At 37.7% G+C, this 23,674-nt stretch overlaps 1 protein-coding gene across 10 annotated transcripts in view; it reads right to left on the bottom strand.

The window, feature by feature from the left end:
- Positions 1 to 23,674, bottom strand: part of BIRC6 (baculoviral IAP repeat containing 6) — a 238,151-nt gene that overhangs the window by 71,599 nt on the left and 142,878 nt on the right. For all 10 annotated transcript variants that reach the window (XR_010750445.1, XM_066378557.1, XM_066378563.1 and 7 more), the window contains exons 46-56: positions 20,805 to 21,367; positions 19,668 to 19,843; positions 17,012 to 17,108; positions 16,669 to 16,863; positions 15,697 to 15,897; positions 8,026 to 8,305; positions 6,561 to 6,817; positions 5,845 to 5,953; positions 4,695 to 4,916; positions 2,846 to 3,626; positions 109 to 252 (exon numbers count right to left, since the gene is read on the bottom strand). Coding sequence is in view for 9 of the 10 variants with exons in the window: in XM_066378557.1 (XP_066234654.1) it covers positions 109 to 252; positions 2,846 to 3,626; positions 4,695 to 4,916; positions 5,845 to 5,953; positions 6,561 to 6,817; positions 8,026 to 8,305; positions 15,697 to 15,897; positions 16,669 to 16,863; positions 17,012 to 17,108; positions 19,668 to 19,843; positions 20,805 to 21,367 (3,025 nt within the window). In the remaining variant the exon portion in view is untranslated. The remainder of the gene's footprint in view (positions 1 to 108; positions 253 to 2,845; positions 3,627 to 4,694; positions 4,917 to 5,844; positions 5,954 to 6,560; positions 6,818 to 8,025; positions 8,306 to 15,696; positions 15,898 to 16,668; positions 16,864 to 17,011; positions 17,109 to 19,667; positions 19,844 to 20,804; positions 21,368 to 23,674) is intronic.

A 23,674-nucleotide genomic window follows, 5' to 3' on the forward strand; every position in this document is an offset into this window, starting at 1 on the left:
TTGCTGGGTGGGATGTATACAAAAGTCTGTCTCTCTATCTCCCCTCCTCTCACTTGGAAAAGAAGAAAAAACAGGAAAAAAAAATTCATTTAACCATTAAATACTCACTGGACAGGGAGACTGAAGAAACATTGTCACTTTCTCATCTTCTAGCATCAACTGCAAAAATAATCTACGTACAAACCCTGAAATGTTCCCCGATGTAGGAAGGTTCCCTCTTTGAGGAGATGTCTGAAATAGTTCACAGAGAACCTGGCAAGGCAAAAGAGATTTAAAGCTAAACTTGGTATTTATTTGCAGCTTTGTATTTTAAATGGAAAATAAGAATGTGAATTAACAAGTATATTTGAATATATCAAATCAGCAATAAAAAACTAGATTATTTTATCTTAAAATATATGAATACAGAAGTTAGATAAGAAGTTAAAGTAAAACAAAAATTTCTGTGGATAAGAGATATTACTACTATAGAGTTTTCAAATAATAAATACAAAGAATGACTTCCTTTTAACTTTAGTCAGTATCAATATGGTTGTAATACAAGATATGAAAAACATATTACAAATATAGAACCCAGCTTTAGCAAGAACCTGAGAGATGATAATTAGGCCAGAAAGCAATGGGACATAAAGTTTCATGCTATCCAAAGGCACAAACCAAATTCTCAAATACCACATTCATGGCCTTGGTTTTTAACAACGGTAATTAAAGAATTTCCTTTTAATTAGGCATATTAAGCAGATCTAGTTTCCCAATAATTACTTTAGATAATAAAGTTTCTTGCTCTTCTTAATAAAGTTATATCATTCAGTTTTTTTTATCATTTTGATGGCTATCCTTCTAGATAAGTGATTTTCAACCTTTTTCATCTCATGGCACAAATAAACTAAAATTCTGCAGTACACCAAAAGATACTTTTCACAAATACGACCAAAATAAGGTACAATTGTGATTTACAAAAAAAAACACACAAAACTAGTAATTATCTACACCTTTTTTGTTCAAAGTGACTTTTTTTTTTAATTTTTAAATAAATCTTAAATTTTCTGAAGCTGGAAACGGGAAGACAGTCAGACTCCTGCATGCGCCCGACCGGGATCCACCCAGCACGCCCACCAGGGGGTGATGCTCTGCCCCTCCGGGGCATAGCTCTGCTGCGACCAGAGCCACTCTAGCACCTGGGGCAGAGGCCAAGGAGCCATCCCCAGCGCCCAGGCCATCTTTGCTTCAATGGAGCCTTGGCTGTGGGAGGGGAAGAGAGAGATAGAGAGGAAGGAGGGGTGGGGGTGGATTAGCAAATGGGCGCCTCTCCTATGTGCCCTGGCCGGGAATCGAACCCGGGTCCCCCACACGCCAGGCCGACGCTCCACCGCTGAGCCAACCGGCCTCCAAAGTGACTTTAAAAAAAATCAGATGCCTACATTTTATGTACATAATAATTTCTGGAACCAAGAATTAACCAATCAGATGTGACCTCATTATGCAACATGACCAATAAGATGCAACTATATAATCAGACCTATATATTTATGGTTCAAGACAGGGCATTCATACAGTACAGCTTTGCTTTGTTGGCTGTTGTCAATTTTTAATTCCAAAATCTAGAGAAAAAGAGGTCAGTGATCCTGACTAAACAGGTATTGCATGTTTTAAAAATTCCAGCATACACAGGTTGAAAATTATTGTTCCAGCCTGAACGCCAATGTCACAGTGAATCAAGCATTGACCTGCAATGCCAAGGTCCCCAGTTCAAAACCTAAACGTCACCAGCTTGAGCATAAGCATGCCAGCTACAGAGTGGGGTTGCTGGATTGAGCACAGGATCACTAACATGATCCTAAGGTCACTGGCTTGAGCAAAGGGTCACTGGACCAGCTTGAGGCCACGCCCAGCCTCCCCATTCCCATTCAAGGAACATATGAGAAGCAATCATTGAACAACTAAAATGAAACCACTATGAGCTGATACTTCTCACTCTCTTCCCTCTCTCCCCCCCTTACTGCCTATCTCCCCCTCTCTAAAATCAATTTTAATAACTAAACAATTAAATAAAAGAAAACCGCTGTTCCAGACAATAATAAAGTTTGGCCTTAATAAGCACTATCAAGTAAAAAGGTAAGAAAGGAAGAAAAAAAAAAGGTAAGAAAGGAAGCTGATGTTTATCGATGTTAAACATGTCTTGGACAGCCCCTACGCTAGGTACCCTATACACATAACAACATTTAATCTTCTCAAAAATAAAAATCTTTGAGAGAGGTATTACTAACCCCACTTTACATCAAACAATTTGTTGAAGCAACTAGAAAGAAACAGAATCAGGCAAAAGCAACTAGATTTACTCTTGAAAAAAATTCTAGCTTTCAATTTTGGCCCCACAGACTCAAAAGAATTATCTTCCACTGTTTTACTGTAATTTGTCAGGAGTCTCCTATGTAGTATCTTCTTCATTAGAAGCAAACCAACACTAGCAGCAATGAAAATGAGGCACTCAATGACCACCTTCAAGTGGTAAATCCTGTTCTAGCAGCTGAAGTTCTTCTTGGGGGTTTGTTCTTTTTATTTGGGGGAGTTTTAAAAAAGGAGTGTATGGTTTATAGCTAGAATTTCCATGAATTTTCCCAATATCTCATCAAAAAGAATACATGATTCATGTGACAGTTACGGAGAGCAGAGAAGAGATACCAGTACTATATTTCAATTATGTTTTAAATTCATACCCTTATACATACCAAAGCTCAAACTTTATCACCACCTGGTCTTAATACATGCCCCTTTCTTAACTAATTTCACTAGTACCATTTGACAATGAGATGCTTAAAACATAAGCTAGGTTTTCCATTTTTACCTGTGCCATCAGCTTCTGATTATTAGGGTGGCATGAAATACACTGCAGGAAGAATGCAACAGTGGCATTCTCAATTGCCGTCCTCTGTTGGGTAGTCAGTCCGGCTGTAGTGGCTGAAGAAAGAGAAGCCGATCTTGCACTTGTCTGCTGAGCACCTAAATTATGTCCTCCAGAAGCGGACCCAGAGTGACACAATAGAAACAGAAGTGCTGTCCATAGTGGATTGACTTCAGACCCCCCAAGCCAGTCTTTCATAATGTGGCTATTGCCAACTTCTGTCAAAAACCTAAGAATAGGAGCAACCAGGTCTGCTGTGACAGGCATCTTACTACATTGCTGAGAAACATGATGCCGCCTGAGTTTGTCCTGGGAAGCATCTATTGACTGAGCAATACTTTCTGAGTAAGAAATGTGGCTAAAGCAGAAACTAGCCAGACTCCTCACAAGAAGAGAAGGCAAACCTGAGTCCAGTAATTGTTTAATAGCTTCTGGAGACTGAGAAGAGGAAGCAAGGGTTGCCAAATGTGATTCAGTTAGTGCAAGAGGTGCTTGTGCGTTTTTAGAGTCATCTGTTAAAGACGAACTAAGATCTTGCTTTTTGCTGTCATCTGTCATAGACAGTCTGTGGTGACACTGCATTGGAGGAGGCGTAATTCCCATCCAGCCCATCAGTAAAGAGAAATAACTTGGATGTACGTGGCACATGGAACAAAGTAGACTATCAACAGCTTTCTTCAAAACCATATTGCAGGGAAGAGACATAGACCAATTAAAAAGTAACCTAGAGGAATAAAAGATACCACGTTAAGAATGTGTATGTATATATACATACATACATATTTATATTTTAGAAAAAACACACTGTTTCAAATATTTCTATTACAGATCAAACTATACTCTGATGAAAACTGTCTAATTTATTTGACATAAATGTTTACCTTGTAAGATTTCAGGAAGAAAGCTTGTGATAAACATTTAAGTTGTTAAATAAATTAGAGGTTAGATTAGAAGTGTAAAATAAGTACAGAAAACCAAGAGATCTAAATTAAAATGTTTCTACATTAAAATGTTTGAGGTCTCTATGTGACGTCAAAAAAGTGACAAAGAAACAATGAAAAATTCAACCAAGGAAATGTTTAGTTCGAATTCTACATGATTAATGGCTTAAATTCATGTTTGCAAATCAAAAACTATTAGTGAGTTTCACTAAGCCATGGATTATACCAACTGATAGGGGCAAATATGACAATAACAGACTGAAACACAAGAGGGCAACCTTTTATGAATCACGAGACTTCAGAAATAAATAAAATATTCTGCAACAGACTTAGCAGGTATCGGGCAGTATGTTCAACAAAGCTTTAGCTGAGTATAGTGAAGGAATGTGGGTAGAGGAAACTACTAACAAAAGAACAATCATAACACGTGTCTAAAAAGTAGTAAATACTATCAATTGTCAAAACTGTCTGAAGTAGCAAGTCTTTCAAAATTTCTAGCTATATTTTACATCCACAGTTACACATGAAAGATAAAAGAATCCGATGGGTAAATGCGCAAACAGGACACTCTGAAGTGTAGAAACTATACATAAAACATCTCAATTACAGGTTGGAAAACAGGCAATGACACTAACATATCTTCTTAAACTATGAAGATAAACTAAGTTTTGTAATGACTTATTATAAAATTGTGCTTGAATAATTTTTTGTGTGTCTGTGCCTGAATATTTTTAACTACTACTTCAAAAGTATTATATTCATCTCAATAAGCATATAAAATACAGTTTCAAGTGAAAACTGAAGCGACCTAGTACTGGGGTGAAAAAAAACATTTCACAAATCATACTTACTCAAAGAGCTCTCGGTCCAGCAGTGCTGGCAAATCATACTCTACAAGCAGTTCATAACTATGCCACAGAATCGCCGCGACACAGTGCAGGTGAGAAGGAGACGGCATCAGAAGACCATACTCTATGGCCGAAGAGTTAGGGCACATGTAGCTCATCCCACCACTTCTCTTCATAGCAGCCACTCTTGCAGAATCACTGACCCACTTTAACAAGGCCTGAATTCTTAAAAGAAGAACATGAATTCAAATAACCAGTTATATCACAACTGACATTTAATATGGATAAGCATCATCACTGCATGTAAGAAATGTATTTTTGAGAATATACTAATTGTTCTTGAAAATTTTAATTTTAATACAGGAGAAAAGAAATTATATAAGCAACAAGGGGATAGTAGTTCTAGTTTAACATTACCAATCTTAACTGAAGATGTTTGTTAACAACTGTAATTCAACAAATAAACATTGACTAATTCTTACCTAATTTATAACAAAACATATATAGTAAATATCTAGAATTATGGGATATAGTGCTTAACAAAATCTCTCTTCTAAATTTTCTCTCATTACAAATCCACACAACAGAGAGCAGTAATCTGGGGCTAATTGGTCATTGTGCAGAATCACAAGCACTGTTAACATGTTTCATACTGGTGGCCCGCATCCATTAAATACCAGCAGCAGCCACCCACCCTCCTTTACTCTGACAACAAAATATCGCCCCGACAGATACACTTTTTCAAGTGCCACACTACCCTCAATGCCCTGGATCTGGGGACCACTAAATGAGAGCAAAATTTTTGAAGCAACAGTGCTTTGAAATTTAAGAAATAGATAAGATTCACTGCCAAGTTCTTAAAATACTATTTATATTTCTTTTTGTTTTCTTTCAAAATTTTCTATTTTAAGCCATCAGATTGTTTGCTTCTGGGTAAAAGAAATAGAAGTAGGATGGTATATATGAAAACTTATGTTTAATGTTCACAAAAATCTCTAGAAATTACAATCATATAAAGCATACAGGTAAATATACGATACAATTAAGTGTTAACTTTTATCAAAAAATCTAAGGAGAAAGTATTACAAATATATTCAATACCAGTGACTGTATGTTAGTGTGACCTTAATTTAAAAATGAAATCATTATATACCTGTCTTTTGTTCCAGGATCCTGAGTTGTTCCTAGCTGGTAAAGAATATCTATAGTAGAGTCAGAAGAGAGCCCATTCAGTCTTCCAAAAAGTAAAGGACTATTCAAATCTTAAAATAAGAACCAAAAGAAAAAGTATGTTACATAAGCAAATGAGATGAGAAGATTTCATCAGTTTGATTCTAAATTATTCATTTAAAAAATAACTCTTCTAGGCCCTGGCCAGTTGGCTCAGTGGTAGAGCGTCGGCCTGGCGTGCGGAAGTCCCGGGTTCGATTCCCGGCCAGGGCACACAGGAGAGGCGCCCATCTGCTTCTCCACCCCTCCCCCTCTCCTTCCTCTCTGTCTTTCTCTTCCCCTCCCGCAGCCGAGGCTCCACTGGAGCAAGGATGGCCCGGGCGCTGGGGATGGCTCCTTGGCCTCTGCCCCAGGCGCTAGAGTGGCTCTGGTCGCAACGAGCTATGCCCTGGAGGGGCAGAGCATGGCCCCCTGGTGGGCAGAGCGTCGCCCCCTGGTGGGCATGCCGGATGGATCCCGGTCGGGCACATGCGGGAGTCTGTCGGACTGTCTCTCCCGTTTCCAGCTTCAGAAAAATACAAAAAACAAAACAAAACAAAACTCTTCTATAAATTCTAACAAAAAACAAACTCTAAAAGTAGAAAATAAATTTATCACAAATCACACAGTAAAAATTAAAACATCAAAGTTAATGGTCACCTGTAGGATCACTGCCAGATGCTGCACAATTTCTCAATAGAATATCTATGAGCTTCAGGCCAATTCTAGTGGACTGCAGGCCTATCTTTACAAGCACGACCTCAATGTTGGGTGAATGCATTCCACAGTATGGGGACATCAATAAAGCAGCACAAGTCTGTAGCAGATTAGCAGTAGGTGCAGCTGCACTTGCCATCATTCCTTCCAGATCACTTATGTGAGTAAGGCAATGATGTAATAACCGTAACCATCCAATACTGAAATACACAACACAACAGGGATTATATGATTGATCAACTTAAATAGCTCAAATTATTTCAGGGGTAAAACAAAACTTCTTAAAGATCAGTATGGTGTGTTTCATAAACAGTACCAATCTATGTAAAAAAAGTTTTAGATACTGCAATATCAATCAAGAATTAAACAATGTTTTCCTTATGACATAACACATTAAGATATTTATGAACTAGTAGTATTTCAGAATTAGGTGCTTTTTTTAAAATTAGGAAATGTTTTTATATATACACATATTTATATGTATAAATACAAACTGTATAAGGATCTAAAACTTGTAAAAATGAGCCTTGGGAGTCTAGGCATAAAGTTTTGGGAGTTTAGGAATAAAAAGAAATCCTAGATTTTTTTTATCAGACAAAGCTTTCAGTAAAATCAGTCTATAATATTTTCAGTCAACAGTATCTAATAGTGGCCTTGGCTGGTTGGCTCAGGGGACAGAGCGTCAGCCTGGCATATGGACATCCCAGGTCCTCAAGGAACACAGAAGAAGCGACCATCTGCTTTTCTCCCTGGCCCTCTCCTTTTCTCTCTCTCTTCCCCTCCTGCAGCCAGTGGCTCAATGGTTTGAGCATTGGCCCTGGGCACTGAGGATAGCTCAGCTGGTCCAAGCATGTCTGCCTCAGGTGCTAAAAATACCATGGCTGATTCGAGCTTTAGCTTCAGACATGGGTTGCCAGTGGATCCTGGTTGGGTTGCATATGGGAGTCTTTCTATCTCCCCTCCTCTCACTTAAAAAAAAAAAACTACCAGAAAAATGTAAATTAAAGACTATATTCAGATCCTTGTTTGTTTGGTTAGTTTGCATGGTTCAACTATAACCCTTCTGCAGACTGGAATTTATGAATTACCATATAAGACTAGATCCCTGGTCTCTATGGCCAATTTGTATGGTTCAGATATAATCCTGGTGATATTCTTATATTAGAATCCAATTCAAAGAATTGGAACTCACATCCACACTGTAGATCATCTCAAGACTTAAGACACAAATCGCAATTGCAACTAGCTTCAAGGTTCTATTTTTATGGAATTGTACCTATTAAACTTAATAAAATAATGTTATTATATAGATATCTATAGAAGAACTTCCTAAAAACTAAAAAACAAACAAAAAGACCCCACAGAATATTTCACAGAATATTCTGTAAGAATGAGAAAAAAAACATACCTTGTTTTAGACACCTGATCTTCAGATGGAAGAAAGGGATTATTAACTGTTGCTGACGAAGTGGTACCGAAAGCAGTGAGGCCCAGTAATTTAATTTGTGAAAGGCCTAACGTGCTGGCATCTCGTGGACGATGGAGTCTAAGGCAGACAGCAGAGGCTACTTCAGCTTTTACAAGCTGGATTTTTATGTAGGTGAGACCACTTGTGACAACAGGAGTGGACAAAGGTAGCATATTTACCCCGTCTGCACTTACTTCAACGGACACTGAGGATGGGCAGGCTGCAGGAGGAGAACATCAAACAATTACTAAAGAAAAATAAAACTAGCCTTTATATGTTAGTGGAAATCCCAGTAAGACAGCAGCTTTCAGTTAAAATCATCATAAACTTGTCAAAAGAATATTTAACACCAAATCATATTTTGTCAGTAACTCTTACCATAATTGATTTTGGAGCTTTTCTCCAATACACAATATAAAATCCACAATATAATAAAAGCTGTATTTTAAAAATTCTAACATTCGCTTAAAAAGAGTAACTAAAGATAAGCAACCCACATGTACTTGATTATAAGAAAAAATATGTCAAATAGGCAATTACCCAATACTTCCATTTCACTTAGTTTTACATTCTTTTTTTCAAGATTTTATTATTTTTAGAGAGAGAGAAAGTGAGTGAAAGAGAAACAGAGAGAGAAGAGGAAAGGAACAGGAAGCATCAACTCCCACATGTGCCTTGACCAGGCAAACCCAGGGTTTCGAACCAGTGACCTCAGCTTTTTAGTTCAACACTTTATCCAGTGAGCCACCACAGGTCAGGCCTTACTTAGAATTATTACCAACATTATGGGACATTTGATTGGTATGTTCAAAGTTGTAAACAATTTCAGAAAAATGTAGTTTTTAAAAACTGCTTTTCCACCAAGTCATTGTTTCACTACTACCATATTGCAATAATTTGAAACATACCTGAGTTTAGAAATTTTTTTCACCTCTTATCTTTTGTTTTCCATTCAAAATTTAGCCAAACACCCAGAAGAATTTTTATTAAAATAATTTCTTTCTAAAATTGGAGGCCCAATAAAGTAACAAGTGGCAGTTGCTATGGGAAAAATACATTTTTTATCTTAACATGTATGCCCATATGCCAAATTTATTAACTACAACAAACTCTGAATTCTGATTTTAATTTCAATTGTAAAATTAGGAAGTAAATTGTAGTGCATGCCAATTACATGCCAGGTTTACACTGAGAACTAGACAAGTTACATTATTAAAATTAATCTTCATAATTTTATAAGTATCATCCATACTTTACACAAATTGACAAAGAGATTAAACAAATGGCACATTTTAGATTTTAGCCCATGTTTGATTCTACAGGCTATCTTATTTCTACTGAACACATATATCTTCAATTCCTGCTCCAACACTCTCCCGCGGGCAGAGAGGCTGTTGCGGGCAGAGAGGCTGTTGCAGGTGGAGAGGGTGTTGGAGTCTCTTCAGGTCTTTCAGTTATGTAAAAGACATGAAGTTCATAAGGAAGGCCCACAGCATTAACCAAAACAGTAAAAATTGTAAAAAAGAATTTTCAGGGAATTGCGGGAAAAATCGGAAAGCTCATATAGGCTAAGCAACCCACTATTGGGAAAGCAATTTTGTGAAAATTGTATTTAGCTGCTCAATGCGAGGCAGTTAGTTTACAGGTGGCAAATTAATTCAAGTCCTGCTAGGGAGATGTCCCAGTCTTGCTAAGAGGCTTGGATACAGGACACACTGCAGGGGGGAAAAAAAAGGTACAAGCTCACTAGGGCGGGAGGGACCAGGTTGACCAGCACTGCAAAAGTGGGCGGTTTTTATAAAAAGGTTCGCCATCATGGTCTTAGAGCAGCGGTTCTCAACCTATGGGTCGCGACCCCAGCGGGGGTCGAACGACCAAAACACAGGGGTCACCTAAAGCCACCGGAAATACATATTTTATTTAAAAATTGTATTGTATAATAAATATGTATTTTCCGATGGCTTTAGGCGACCCCTGTGTTTTGGTCATTAGACCCCTGCCGGGTCGCGACCCACAGGTTGAGAATGCTGGTCTTAGAGTCTGCCTCTCCCTCAGGCATCCACCCCACCCCTCATGCAAAAGAAAGTTAATATCTCATTGCCAGCTGAGTAGTTTATACCAAAGATCCCTTATTGTATAAAAGTATTTTCCTTGTTAAAATGTATGTGTTGTTTCAAAGGCCTTTTGTTAATTCTTTTATTTGCTGTTTTATAGTCCTATAATATTAGAATCTTAGTTAGGAATTGTTAATAATGTATGTAATGTTAGTTTATTATTATTTTGAAACAAAATTGTTCAATAATAAGTCATATCTTAGAACTCCTGCATATCTATTTTATCATGCTTTTGTTAAAATTTCTTCTGAATGCTAATGTACTGAATAATTTAGCAGCGAAGAGACTCTGGAATTCTAAAGGAGTTACCCAAACCTACCATATTTTCTTGAATTGATCCAGCTAATAATGTTGCTTTTGTCTTTTTTCCAAAAGTTTATATAATAGAAAAGGGCTCTCAAGCCCCTCAGTGAGATATTCTGAGCATAGCTTTTGAGGTCTATAATGACCAAGGTAGTAACAGAAAAGGCAAATAAGGCCCAAAAGAGGTCAGAAAATACCAGCTTTTGGCATACGGTCTTAAAAGCCTCCAGCACCCAGAAAGGGCTTCATAGGATTCCATCAGGGCCCTGCTTCAAGAGTGGGGTAAAAAGGTCATTGAAACGAAGCCTGCCAGGCTTCTCGGCTCCACCAAGTGACACATCTTTGCTGTGGAAAGAGGGACACGAGAAGGTAAGCTGCTCCCTTGCTCCATGGAGGGAGGGTTCAGTCTCTTCTAGCCCTGCTCCAGCTACCTGTGTCCTGACCTTGCCCAGCAGTATGTCGGGATTTGCCACTGAAGGCTAGAAGGTGCCCAAGGCCTGCCATTGGCCCCATCTCATGACATCATTCACGAGCCTATGGTATTTCTTCCAAGTTGCAGGTAAACTGATCTCATTTCTTGTGAACACAAGGGCCATCTACTATGCCTTGCCTGAATATTTGAGTTTTATTTATCCCTTGAAGATATCTACTGTGGGTATTGACAGTCTGATTTTATTGCTTTATTTAATGTATAGTGTCTCCTTTATTCTTCTTGTCTTAATGTTCCATGCCTATTGTAGGCTGGGACCTGCTCCTAATTCCAGCTAGAAGCAGTGGTCACTAGGACTTAAACTCTAGCTGCAAAGTGCAGAATGTGACCACACTCCAATGCCTTGTGAACTTTTCCTGAATATGTGTAACTCCTGTTGTTTAGGACACTTCTCAGACTTAGTGAAATTACGTTAACATGTTAAGAATATTTGTGACTGTAAGAATTTTATTTTGAATCCTGTTATATTAGTTAGAATTTTATTTTCATTTAATAATCTAGTAGGTGTTAGTCATTTTACTGTATTAAGACGCTTGTTATAGTATTTAACATTAGCTATTTGAATTTTATTGTTAATTGTATATTTTTCCAGTCTGCCTCAAAATCGGAACATAGTAATTCAAATGAATAGAAGCCACCCAGAACCAGTGGGGTCTTGGGACCCTTATTGCCAAAGGTATATATTCGAAACCAATTAGAAAAAGGATTTGGCCAGTAAGAAAGGAACCCAATAATAATTAGAAACTAATTTAAAGTTACATTGTACACACAGGTACCCAAAGGTTCAGGGCAAGTAAATTACATGAATCAAATAGTAAAGGAAACGTAACCACCCCTTCCCTAAATACTTGCAAGATTTACAGGTTACTCAGCAAACTGTTCAAAAGACTGTCCAAAAGGTGTTTCCAAAATTACCAGGAGATCCAGTACATCACCCAAGGACGGACTATCACATGGACGGGTCCACACACCGTGATCCTGACCACTTCCACTGCTGCTAAGGTAGAAAAATGGCGTGCCCTACTCCAACCACAAACTGGAAGCTGATTGGTCTATGTATGGTAAATGTATGAAGAAACTAAGGACTCTCTTTTAATCTAACTTTGGGAAAAGGAAAACTAGGGTAAAAAGAAAGCCAATTTAATTGTCACTAAAGGTTAAAAGTTTTAAAATTAAGAGTTCTGACAAAAAGTAAATTGTTATAAAGGTCAATTAGTTTTAATAAGTTGCAAAAGGTTTGTATAATTTATAGGGAATCAATTAGTAACATTTGTTTCTCTAGTGAACTATATTGCTATTAATGCTGTCTGTTAAATATTTGTTACATGTTATAAGTTACCATCCCTTCACAACAGCCTCATGATTTTCAGTAAGTTAAGTCAAAGATTTGACTTAGGACATAAAGCCAATGGGGAATGTTGTAAGGTACCAAAAAGTTGCAAGTTAATATGCTGGGAGAAAAGGTCAGGCTTTCCTGTCCTTTCTTTGGAAAATGGAGGAAAAAGAATATAGAAGTCTCCTGACTTACAAGGACAACTAGGGTCATTTGGTTTTAAATTCTCTGAAAGGATTAAGTTTATCTGAAGAACTCCCTTTCTCCTTCAATAAGAGACAAAATTAATGTACCATCGTACACTGATCTTAGCTCTCCCTCCCTTCCTGGAATCCTGAGATTAACATGTACCTCTAGGCAAAGGAGGAGAGATAAAATACTAAAAGGATTTGTGAATGTCTTTAAATGTACTGCCTTGAAAGTTAACTTGTCAATCCCCTAGACAAATGTTAATCTTGTTAATGTAACGTAAAACTTGTCAAATGTTATAATCTTGTTAATGATTGTGTCATGCTGTCATGCCCCCCAACATGTATGTGTTCAAAGGGTATATAACCAGCCCCTGAAATATACTCAGCGTGCACAATTTGGGTCTGCAATTGCTCCGTGTTAGCCATATGCGGCCGGAATATTTAACAAATCTCCTCCTTCAATAAAACTCTTCAAAATTCATCTGGACTGGGTGTCTCTACATCAGTGGTCCCCAACTTTTTTGGGGCCATGGACCGATATAATGTCAGAAAATATTTTCACGGACCGACCTTTAGGGTGGGATGGATAAATGTATCACGTGACCGAGACAAGCGTCAAGAGTGAGTCTTAGATGGATGTAATAGAGGGAATCTGGTCATTTTTTAAAAATAAAACATCATTCAGACTTAAATATAAATAAAATAGAAATAATGTAAGTTATTTATTCTTTCTCTGGAAACCAGTACCAAATGGCCCACAGACCGGAACTGGTCCACGGCCCAGGGGTTGGGGACCACTGCTCTACATGGACTCGATGAAGTAAGGTACAATGCCTTTCAGAATCTGGGGTACAGTACTTTATAGCATTCTGGATGGTCAGGAGGCACGAGGAAATACATGAACATTCGTAATACTCAAAGGGTTAAGCATACATAGTAAAAAACACCAAACTTATTGTTTTCATATAATGAACAGAGCTCTCCTTTGCAATATTCTTCCTACCTCAAATCCCACGTGCAAATTAAAGCTATGCATTAGCCTGACCAGGCAGTGGTACCATGGACAGAGCATTGGCCTGGGATGCTGAGGACCCAGGTTCCAAACTCCAAGGTCACCAGCTTGAGTGCAGGCCCACTGGCTTGAACACAGAGTCACCGGCTTGAACGTGGGATCATAGACATGAGCCCAAAGGTCGCTGACTTGAGCAAGGGGTCACTAGCTCAGCTGGAGCCCCCTTGTCAAGGCACATATGAGAAAGTAATCAATGAACAACTAAGGTACTGCAACTATGAGTTGATGCCTCTGATCTCTCTCCATCCCCACTTGTCTGTCTCTGTCTCCCCCGCCCGCAAAAAACCCCCATAAAAAACAAACCTACGGCCCTGGCTGGTTGGCTCAGTGGTAGAGCATCAGCCTGGCGTGCAGGAGTCCCGGGTTCGATTCCTGGCCAGGGCACACAGGAGAGCCGCCCATCTGCTTCTCTACCCCTCCCCCTCTCCTTCCTCCTTCCTCTCTGTCTCTCTCTTCCCCTCCCACAGCCAAGGCTCCATTGGAACAAAGTTGGCCCAGGTGCTGAGGATGGCTCTGTGGCCTCTGCCTCAGGCACTAGAATGGCTCTGGTTGCAACAAAGCATCGCCCCAGGTGGGCAGAGCATCGCCCCCTGGTGGGCATGCCGGGTGGATCCTGGTCAGGCGCATGCGGGAGTCTGTCTGACTGCCTTCCCGTTTCCAACTCCAGAAAAATACAAAAAAATAAAAAAATAAACAAACCTACAATTCAAGGCCACCATTTATATGACCCACTTTCTGCTTCCAAACAAAAGCAGTTTCTTCCTCATCTTATATTAATACCTTAGCCTAATATTGTCTCATATTTTACCATGTAACAGTTATTTTTTGACCTGCTAAAAATCTATGGATTAATTTATTCCTTATATCTGTTTCTATCTAAAAAGTATGAATTCCACAACTATATTAGGGTATGATAACAATCTAATCTTGCAAATAAGTGGAAAATTTATTCTAAATATACCAGAGATCTATAAAATCTTCCCTGGCTCTTCATGCAATTAAGTGATATCAATCACTGAATAATAAATGTGATAATTTCAAACATTCCAAAAAAATGACTATATATATACTGAAAGAATCTGGGGACAATAATATATACATTTTACTATTTCACACTTCTTAATGAATACTTGAAAGAGTTTCTGCTCCTCTTAGCATATAACTTATTTCCTAGAAGTTCTTTTGAATTATTCACCTTGAAGTTTTAACAAAATTCTCAACAAAAAAGCATTAAATGAATGATACTCAAATCATTAAATAAAAAATTCAAGCCTGACTAGTGGGGGTGCAGTGGATCAAGTGTTGACTCAAAATGCTGAGGTCCACGGTTTGAAACCCCAAGGTCACTGGCCCTAAGTACAAGCTCATCAGCACAGGGTCATTTGCTTGAGCAGATCATCCACATGTCCCAAAGCCCACCAGCTTGAGCCCAAACGTCACTGGCATGAAAAGCCCAAGGTTGCTAACTTGAGCAGGGTACACTGGCACAGCCCTGGTCAAGGCATGAATAAGAAACTCAATGTACAACTACAAGCAACAATGTACAAATAAAAGCAACTACAAGTTGATGCTTCTCATCCTCTCTCCCTTTCTGTCTCTAGCTCAAAAAAATAAACAAAAAAACAAAAAACACTCAAATGTTCAAAATATCACACTCAAATTATTACCATCAAAATATTATAACTTAAATTTTTTACCAATGTAATTAACTTACAACAGGGAGTGGGTACACCTAAATCTATGCTAACTTCACTTTGCAGGGCTAGTACCAAAGATCACTCTAGAAAAACTAGGATTGCTAAGTATGTAAACTAACTCACTGCAACTTAATACTCAATTTAATAAATTTCAAGAATGAGGAAAGGCAAAATAGTATTAACCGAAATATATTTAGATTTCATCATTCTTTTGCTTGAACAGAATAAACAGGTCAGTTTATTACATGGGAAATGATATGGAGGTAATGTTAAATAATATACTAAAAACTTCAAAAATAAGGAATCTGGATATAAGTATTTCATCATTTGATAAATATTTTTCTCATTTTTAAATGTTTCCGTATTACAGTTTACTTTCATGATGCTTATTTAACAAAAAACATTACTGACTTGCAAGAGATGCAAGATGAGGTTGAATATGTATCTCCTTAAGAAGCACTGCTGCAGGAAGGTGAATGGTGAGGTCACACCAAGCCTCCTCTGGCAGAAAGATGTAGGACCAAGCAGCAGAGCGAGCTCTTCTATGGGGTGGTGTGGCCTGCAATAGTACCTCAGCTGGTTGGGCAGTAGGACTACTGGATGTGATTGTACCTACAGAAGACATTTGAAATAAAAACTTAAAAAAGAAACCCAAAAAACATCAAGAATTATTCAATGCATAATAATTACACTAGAAAAATTAGTTTAAAAGGTGAATAGCATCTGATACTATGAATGTACTTAATATACTTGGCATGATTTGTCACAATATTCACAAAACATCATAATGACATCCAGTCAACTGGCAGGTGACAAGTTCATTTTTAATTGCTGCCTAAATTATTCATACATACATGTCAAATAAAAACTAAACAACAAATCTAGCACAATAATCCACAAATAGTATAGGTAAAAAATGTCCAATACAGCCTTTGACTTGAAAACAATCATTTTTATATTAAGTTAGTAATATTTATGAGTTATAAATATGAAGAGAAAAATATTAAAAAATCTGTGTAGACTGAAAAAAAGAGCAAATTTCTAAACCTCAAGGGTCTTAAAAAGAAAAAACACCACTCAATGTAAGAAACAAGTTCTTTAAAATTAACATTTACAATGAAAACTGACATATCTGTTCTTTAGTTTTCTAAACTGTATTTTTATTTAAACTGAAAATAAAAACAAACATTACTGCTAAAGAACTATTAAAAACTTCCTTCTAATTTATAGAATGTCTCAAAAACCACTACTTTTAAAATCAAGTGTTTCTAATTAAAATAGTAATATTATAACATGATTAACTTACTTCAACTATTTTTGTCTCATTACAGCTAATAAACTACATAAATTCAAACAAGTACGATTTAATAATTCTTTTCTTACCAAGAGGTGCAAAGTTATGAATCCCCTCTGCATTGTCTGGCTCAGAAGCTAGTATTCTTGTTTTCAAAGTGCTGTCAACAGCTTTATTCGGACCACAGTCGAGAAATTTCATAATAGTTGATACCATACTTCTTGCAGTGTTTACAATAGCTCTTGTACTAGTAACCATATTGTTGCAAATAAGCTGAACACCACCTACATTTACAAAAAAATACTAAATGAACATTATCTTAAGATAGGTAGTTTGACATCAAGTCTACTGTCATAAAGGGCCACAAAATGAGAACAGAAAGCATTATCAAATGATTATACTTAAATAACAATTTTTGGAATTTCACCTTACCCATATCATGGAATGCTTTCAAGGCATCACTAGTATCCAATACTCTCAAAATGAACCACAATAATGGTTCAGATAACTGGCATGTAGCAAGAGAGCCCTAAAAAAAATGCACATGTATATTATAATCTTAAAATAGTAATTATTAACTTGCAGTGAATTAGAACTAAATTTATTATTGTATATAATATTCTTTTACAGGTTATAAGATGACAGCCTTACTATATATTAATCTAAGTCACTAAATGCAAAATGTCTGCAAAAATATATTACAACTATTACCTGAATTTACCTGAATCAAAAAGTGAACAGTCTCCTCTCTAAGCCCATCTTTTTTTTTTTTTTTTTTTGTATTTTTCTGAAGCTGGAAACGGGGAGAGACAGTCAGACAGACTCCCTCATGCGCCCGACAGGGATCCACCCGGCACGCCCACCAGGGGGCGATGCTCTGCCCACTAGGGGGCGATGCTCTGTCCCTCCGGGGCGTCGCTCTGTTGCGACTAGAGCCACTCTAGCGCCTGGGGCAGAGGCCAAGGAGCCATCCCCAGCGCCCGGGCCATCTTTGCTCCAATGGAGCCTCGCTGTGGGAGGGGAGGAGAGAGACAGAGAGGAAGGAGAGGGGGAGGGGTGGAGAGGCAATGGGCGCCTCTCCTGTGTGCACTGGCCGGGAGTCGAACCTGGGACTTCTGCACGCCAGGCCGACGCTCTACCACTGAGCCAACCGGCCAGGGCCTCTAAGCACGTTTTTAATCATCAGTCTTTACCTACTATTATCAGTTTTATCTGAAATTTATGTGCATTGATTTTTGTTTTCTGCTGGACACTACTTTCATTTAAAAATTAACCTATCCCAAATATAAGGTCTACCGGAAAGTTCTGTCCGTTTCTATCACAAGTTTCGACACATAAGCACATGTTTATTTGGTGCATCTTTGCCTCTCTATTTTTATCACTTAATGTATACATACTGACGTAGCAAATTAACTAAAACAAAGTTGATTCACGTTAGTCTTATGTGTGAAGCCATAGTGTACCCATGGCTACTGATAAAGTTCATTTACGCCACTGTAATTTTTACAAATTTCAACAAGGGAGAAATGCTACAGAAGCATGTCTGTCGCATCCACCATATTCCCCGGACTTGGCACCGTCCGACTATCACTTGTTTTTGTCCTTACAAAATTTTTTTTTTTAATATTTTTTTTTAATTTTATTTATTCATTTTAGAGAGGGGGGAGAGAGAGAGAGAGAGAGAGAGAGAGAACGAGGGAGAAGCCGGAAGTATCAACTCCCATATGTGCCTTGATCAGGCAAGCCCAGGGTTTTGAACCGGCAACCTCAGTGTTTCCAAGTTGACACTTGATCCACTGCGCCACCACTGGTCAGGCCTTACAAAATTTTTTGAAGGGCAAAAAATTCAAAAATGAAGAAGACATCAAACAAGCACTGGTTCAATTTTTCGCATCAAAAGAGAAAACATTTTTCAAAAAATGGGATATGCAAATTGCCCTCACGCTGGCAAGAAATCATTAATAATAATGGCAATTATATTATTTAATGAAGTTTATTGACGGTAAGAAAAATTTGTATTTTGTTTTATTCCAAAAACGGACAGAACTTTCTGGTAGACCTTTTATCTTTGAATCTTCCAGTGAATACACACACACACACACACACACACACACACACACACACACACAATAAATATTTAAGAAAATGATAATTATACATTGACATGTAAAAAATTCCTTTAAAAATGTTCTAAAATCCACATTTGAAAGACTAAAAGTTAAAATAATCACACTGGCTCCTAAAATTTCATTTTTTAAAAAAGGAAATGTAAAAAGCCATAATAGTCTAATATTTTCCTTTTAGAATTACCCTAATATATTTTAATTAAAAGTAACTAAATATGCAACATAAGCTTGAAAAATACTTAAATTTTCATATGTAGCCTGACCAGGTGGTGGCACGGTGGATGGAGCCTTGGGCTGGGACACAGAGGACCCAGGTTCAAACCCAGAGGTCGCTGGCTTGAACACAGGCTCATCAGCTAGAGCACGGGGTCACTGACTTGAGCGTGAGATCATAGACATGATCCCATGGTCGCTAGCGTGAACCCTAAGGTCACTGGCCTGAAGCCCAAGGTCGCTGGCTTGAGCAAGGGGTCACTCACTCTACTGTAGCTCCCCGGTCAAGGCACATATGAGAAAGCAATCAATGAACTAAGGTGCTGCAACAAAGAACTGATGCTTTTCGTCTCTCTCCCTTCCTGTCTGTCTGTCCCTATCTGTCCCTCTGACTCTTTATGTCTCTGTAAAAAAAAAAAGATTCATATGTTATATCTACAGAAATTTTGTATTCAACTATGCTATTCTGGTGGGAAAAGAAAGAACTTCTTAGGACAAAGGGAAAAAACTAATATTTAAGACTATGCAAAAAGTTAATTTTTATATCACTTCGGTTGTCTTTGACAACTATCACTTCAAAAAAACTTTATGCTCTAACTTCAGTTAATAATCTATAGTTTTCATCTCCTGATATTCATTTTCCAATATACAATATGAATACTCTACTCATCTTTGTCCTATAAATAATTCTCTACTCCCACTGCTAGAAAGTACTTAAGTCACCACAACTGTTGCTAGATTGAACTTACTTGTCTGCCCATATATCCACAGGCCATGTAGGTTAAAATTGGCTGCAGCATCATGTGGACTGTAGAAGCTTTTTTACTAAGGGTTGTCAGTATGGTAAATAATCCATCCCCAACTGATATGGCATCTAACCCACCATGAAAGTTTTCATGTTTAGTAAGATGTAATCCACTTGCTCCTAGTTTAAACAAAAAAATTACACATTTTTTAAAAAAAGAATATCCTTAAAAACCAAATATAATTAAAACAGACTTAAAGGCTATTTTTCCTGAAACCACTGAAGGATGAGTACATTAATAGCTGTCTTGGAGTGGGGTGTGTATGCATATATCTAGAAATTAAAATATCTATCATAATATTCAATAAAGCATGGTTTGGGTCATCTGAGATACATGAGATAACTCTACTGTTGATAACAATAAAAAGAAATTGCTATGTTACATGATCAAGGAACATACTTCTACACATTAAACTACATATCAACAGAAAAAAAAACTAAGAGAAAAATAAGTGACATTGTTATGTAACTATACTTCCGAACATCTAATAAAATATAAATATACTTATTTATGATTATTTCCCTTACGTAAAGAAGAAATACTAACAAGCAAAATACATCAGGAATGGACTTTGTCACAATTTACAGAAGTTCAATTATCTTTAAAAATTAACTATATTAGCTTTCAAAGAGGCAGAAAATTTAAGCAACAATACATAAATTTTACATTAATATATATGTCACAGAAACTGTTACACTTTAAATATAATTTTGTATTTCACTTAAGAAAATATAAATATTACTAGTTCCCTAATACAAAATTTAATGTAAAATCCTTCATCTTTAATACTCTAGAAATATAAAGCTATAAATCATGGTTTTATGATACTGACATTTTTAATTTAATTGACATTATTTTGTTAATATTTTCCAGTATTTGAATTTTCATTTAAAATTTTTCAGTATTCAATTTATTCATTGAAGCCACTTTATAAAATTTTCACTAATAAAAATCAAATCATGCTAAAATGTTTACAATAAAGTAGCTCTACAGTAAAAAATAAATAGAAGATGAATTCATATATTGCTAAAGAGATATAGCACCGGAAACAAGTATAACATTAAAATTCTCAATACGTACCAATTATCATTGCCATGGCACTACTATTACACAGGCCCAGAGCAGACAGAATCTGGCTCATGATCTGTTGGTTGGCTAACACTAAGTCAGCGACATATGCGGGTGATCCTGGAATACTACTACTGCTTCCATTACCATCTTTGCCTCCTGAGACTTTTTCTTCATCTGAAACACTGTCTGTCGTATTGGAAGTCACAGACACTCTTGCACTGTATTCCCTATTGCCCGAAAGAGGCAGCTGTACTAAAATGTTAACCAGTTTTAACAAATCAAACATGAGTTGATCTCTTGTCATTTCTCCACAAACTGCTTTTGCATCACCTGGACGAATGAGGTTGGCAAAGAGTCCACCAAAGCATGCTCGAGCACCCACTGAGCTATCTGATCCACTCCGAGACATCACTTTGTCAGAGCAAGTGATATAGTGGTGCACTAAAAAGGTGACAGACTCTATCACAGCAGAAATAGTACTAACTGAAACGACTTCAAAATTCTGCTCCAGAGTAAATTCTAAAAGCTTTACTTGGGCATCAAGAGGTCCTTGACCTGTCTGAAAAGCACCCCTGCAGAAAAAGAGAGAGAATTAAAAATTTATCCATTTAAAAATCTTTTTTAAAAAAAGTAAACACAAAACTAATAAAGCTAAAACAAAATTAAATTCTTGGTATTCACTATTTCATTTTGTAGCCAATGGTTTCTATGTCTTCCCTGAGTGCTTATTTTGCCTCTACGTATTTTATAAAAAATCAAAAATGACTTCCTTTCCAAACAGAAAACTAAAGGACAAATAAATCAAAGAGGTGACTCTGAAGTTACAGACTGAAATATTTTATTTATTTATTTATTTATTTATTTATTTATTGTGGCAGAGACCGTCAGAGAGAGGAACAGATAGGAACAGACAAACAGGAAGGGAGAGAGATGAGAAACATCAATTCTTCGTTGCGGTTCCTTAGTTGTTCATTGATTGATTTCTCATATGCGTCTTGACCAGGGAGGACTATAGCAGACCAAGTGACCCCTTGCATGAGCCAGAGACCTTGGGCTTAAGGTGGTAAGCATTGCTCAAACCAGATGAGCCTACGCTCAAGCTGGTGACCTCAGGGTCTCGAACCTGGGTTCTCCGCATCCCAGTCCGATGCTCTATCCACTGCGCCACAGCCTGGTCAGGCACAGACTGAAATATTTAAATATCACAAGACAGTCTTCATAATAAAATGGGCTGTTATATCCTCAAATATTGGTATTATAAATATTTCCTACTGATTTTTATTTCAAAAATTAAGCCTCAACCATATAATTTTTATGCATCCAAATTAAATGTTCTCAGCCCTGGCCGGTCGGCCTAACATGCAGGAGTCCCGGGTTCGATTCCCGGCCAGGGCACACAGGAGAAGCACCCTTCTGCTTCTCCACCTCTCCCCCTCTCCTTCCTCTCTGTCTCTTTCTTCCCCTCCCACAGCCAGGGCTCCATTGGAGCAGGGTTGGCCCGGGCACTGAGGATGGCTCTGTGGCCTCTGCCTCAGGCGCTAAAATGGCTCTGGTTGCAACAGAGCGATGCCCCAGATGGGCAGAGCATCGCCCCCTGGTGGGCATGTCGGGTGGATCCTGGTCGGGCGCATGCGGGAGTCTGTCTGACTGCCTCCCCGTTTCCAACTTCAGAAAAATCAAATAAATAAATAAATAAACAAATTAAATGCTCTCAACTTTTGCTTATGCCTAAAATTCCCCCAACCTAACAAGAAAAAAGCTAAATTAACTATAAAGTCATAACTTTTCTTGACCCCATCAAAGGGTACCAAAAAGCCTGAGATCCATGAAAAGACAGGTACCTTCAAGGAGATAAAATATTAGCATTGGCTTTCCTGTGGCAGAATTTAATAAAGAGAAACCAGCAATGTACAAATGGGTAAGAAGAATTTCACTATAATATTTAACAAATTGCTAAACTCCGGGGATGCAAGTTGGATGACACAGAACCTGTAAAGTTCCCCTCCAATCAAAGGCACCCTCTCTCACCACCACCCCCCACTGCTTCCCTATGCATGAGTTTTGTTTCGCAGCTCCTGGGTTATACGCTTCATAATAAACCAGTAAATGTAAGTAAAGTGTTCTTCATGAGTTCTGTGAGTTGTCCTATAGTATTATTGAACCTGGGGAGTTGTGAGAACCCCTAAACATGTTGCCAAATTGGATGTAAGCATGGGTAACCTGGGGACCTGGCACTGGCAACTGCCCTCTAACGTGAGAGCAGACTTCTTAAATACGTGATTACGATGTTAACTCAGACTGAATGGTAGGACACTGACTGGCGTCAGGTAAGAAAAATGGTACTGAAAAGATACCATGCATTTGGTGTCTGAAAAACAAACAAACAAAAAACCCTCAACTACCATTACCAGTTTTTCACAAGAAAGAAGGAAATGCTCTCCTGCTCAAAACAAAAGCTGAGGATGGAACAAGAACACTGGAAACAAGCCCCCTGTATCCTGACACTTACAGAAGCAGGGGGAACTCCAATTTGAAGCTCATGTAACACCAAAGGTTACTACAGCAACAACAAAACCTAAACCCAACTGAACTCTTGAAAAGAGTGACTCAAATATTCACACTAATCACCCTAAAAGAGGTTTGTCCCTTTCCAGGTAAAAATACTATTTACATCAGTCTAAAAGATATGTGTTTATCTAAAGCAAAAAACTGTATGAATGTATTTTGTGTTTACAGGATAAGTAAACATGTGATAACTACAACAGATAAGAGAAAAAAGTTGGAAATACATTGTCATGAAGTTCTGACATATGTCAGAAATTGGAAATATACTGTTGTGATTATACTATGTATGTTAAGGCAGGCTATGATGAAAAAAG

Source organism: Saccopteryx leptura, chromosome 3, assembly GCF_036850995.1.
Source record: "Saccopteryx leptura isolate mSacLep1 chromosome 3, mSacLep1_pri_phased_curated, whole genome shotgun sequence".
NCBI classification, from domain to species: Eukaryota; Metazoa; Chordata; class Mammalia; order Chiroptera; family Emballonuridae; genus Saccopteryx; species Saccopteryx leptura.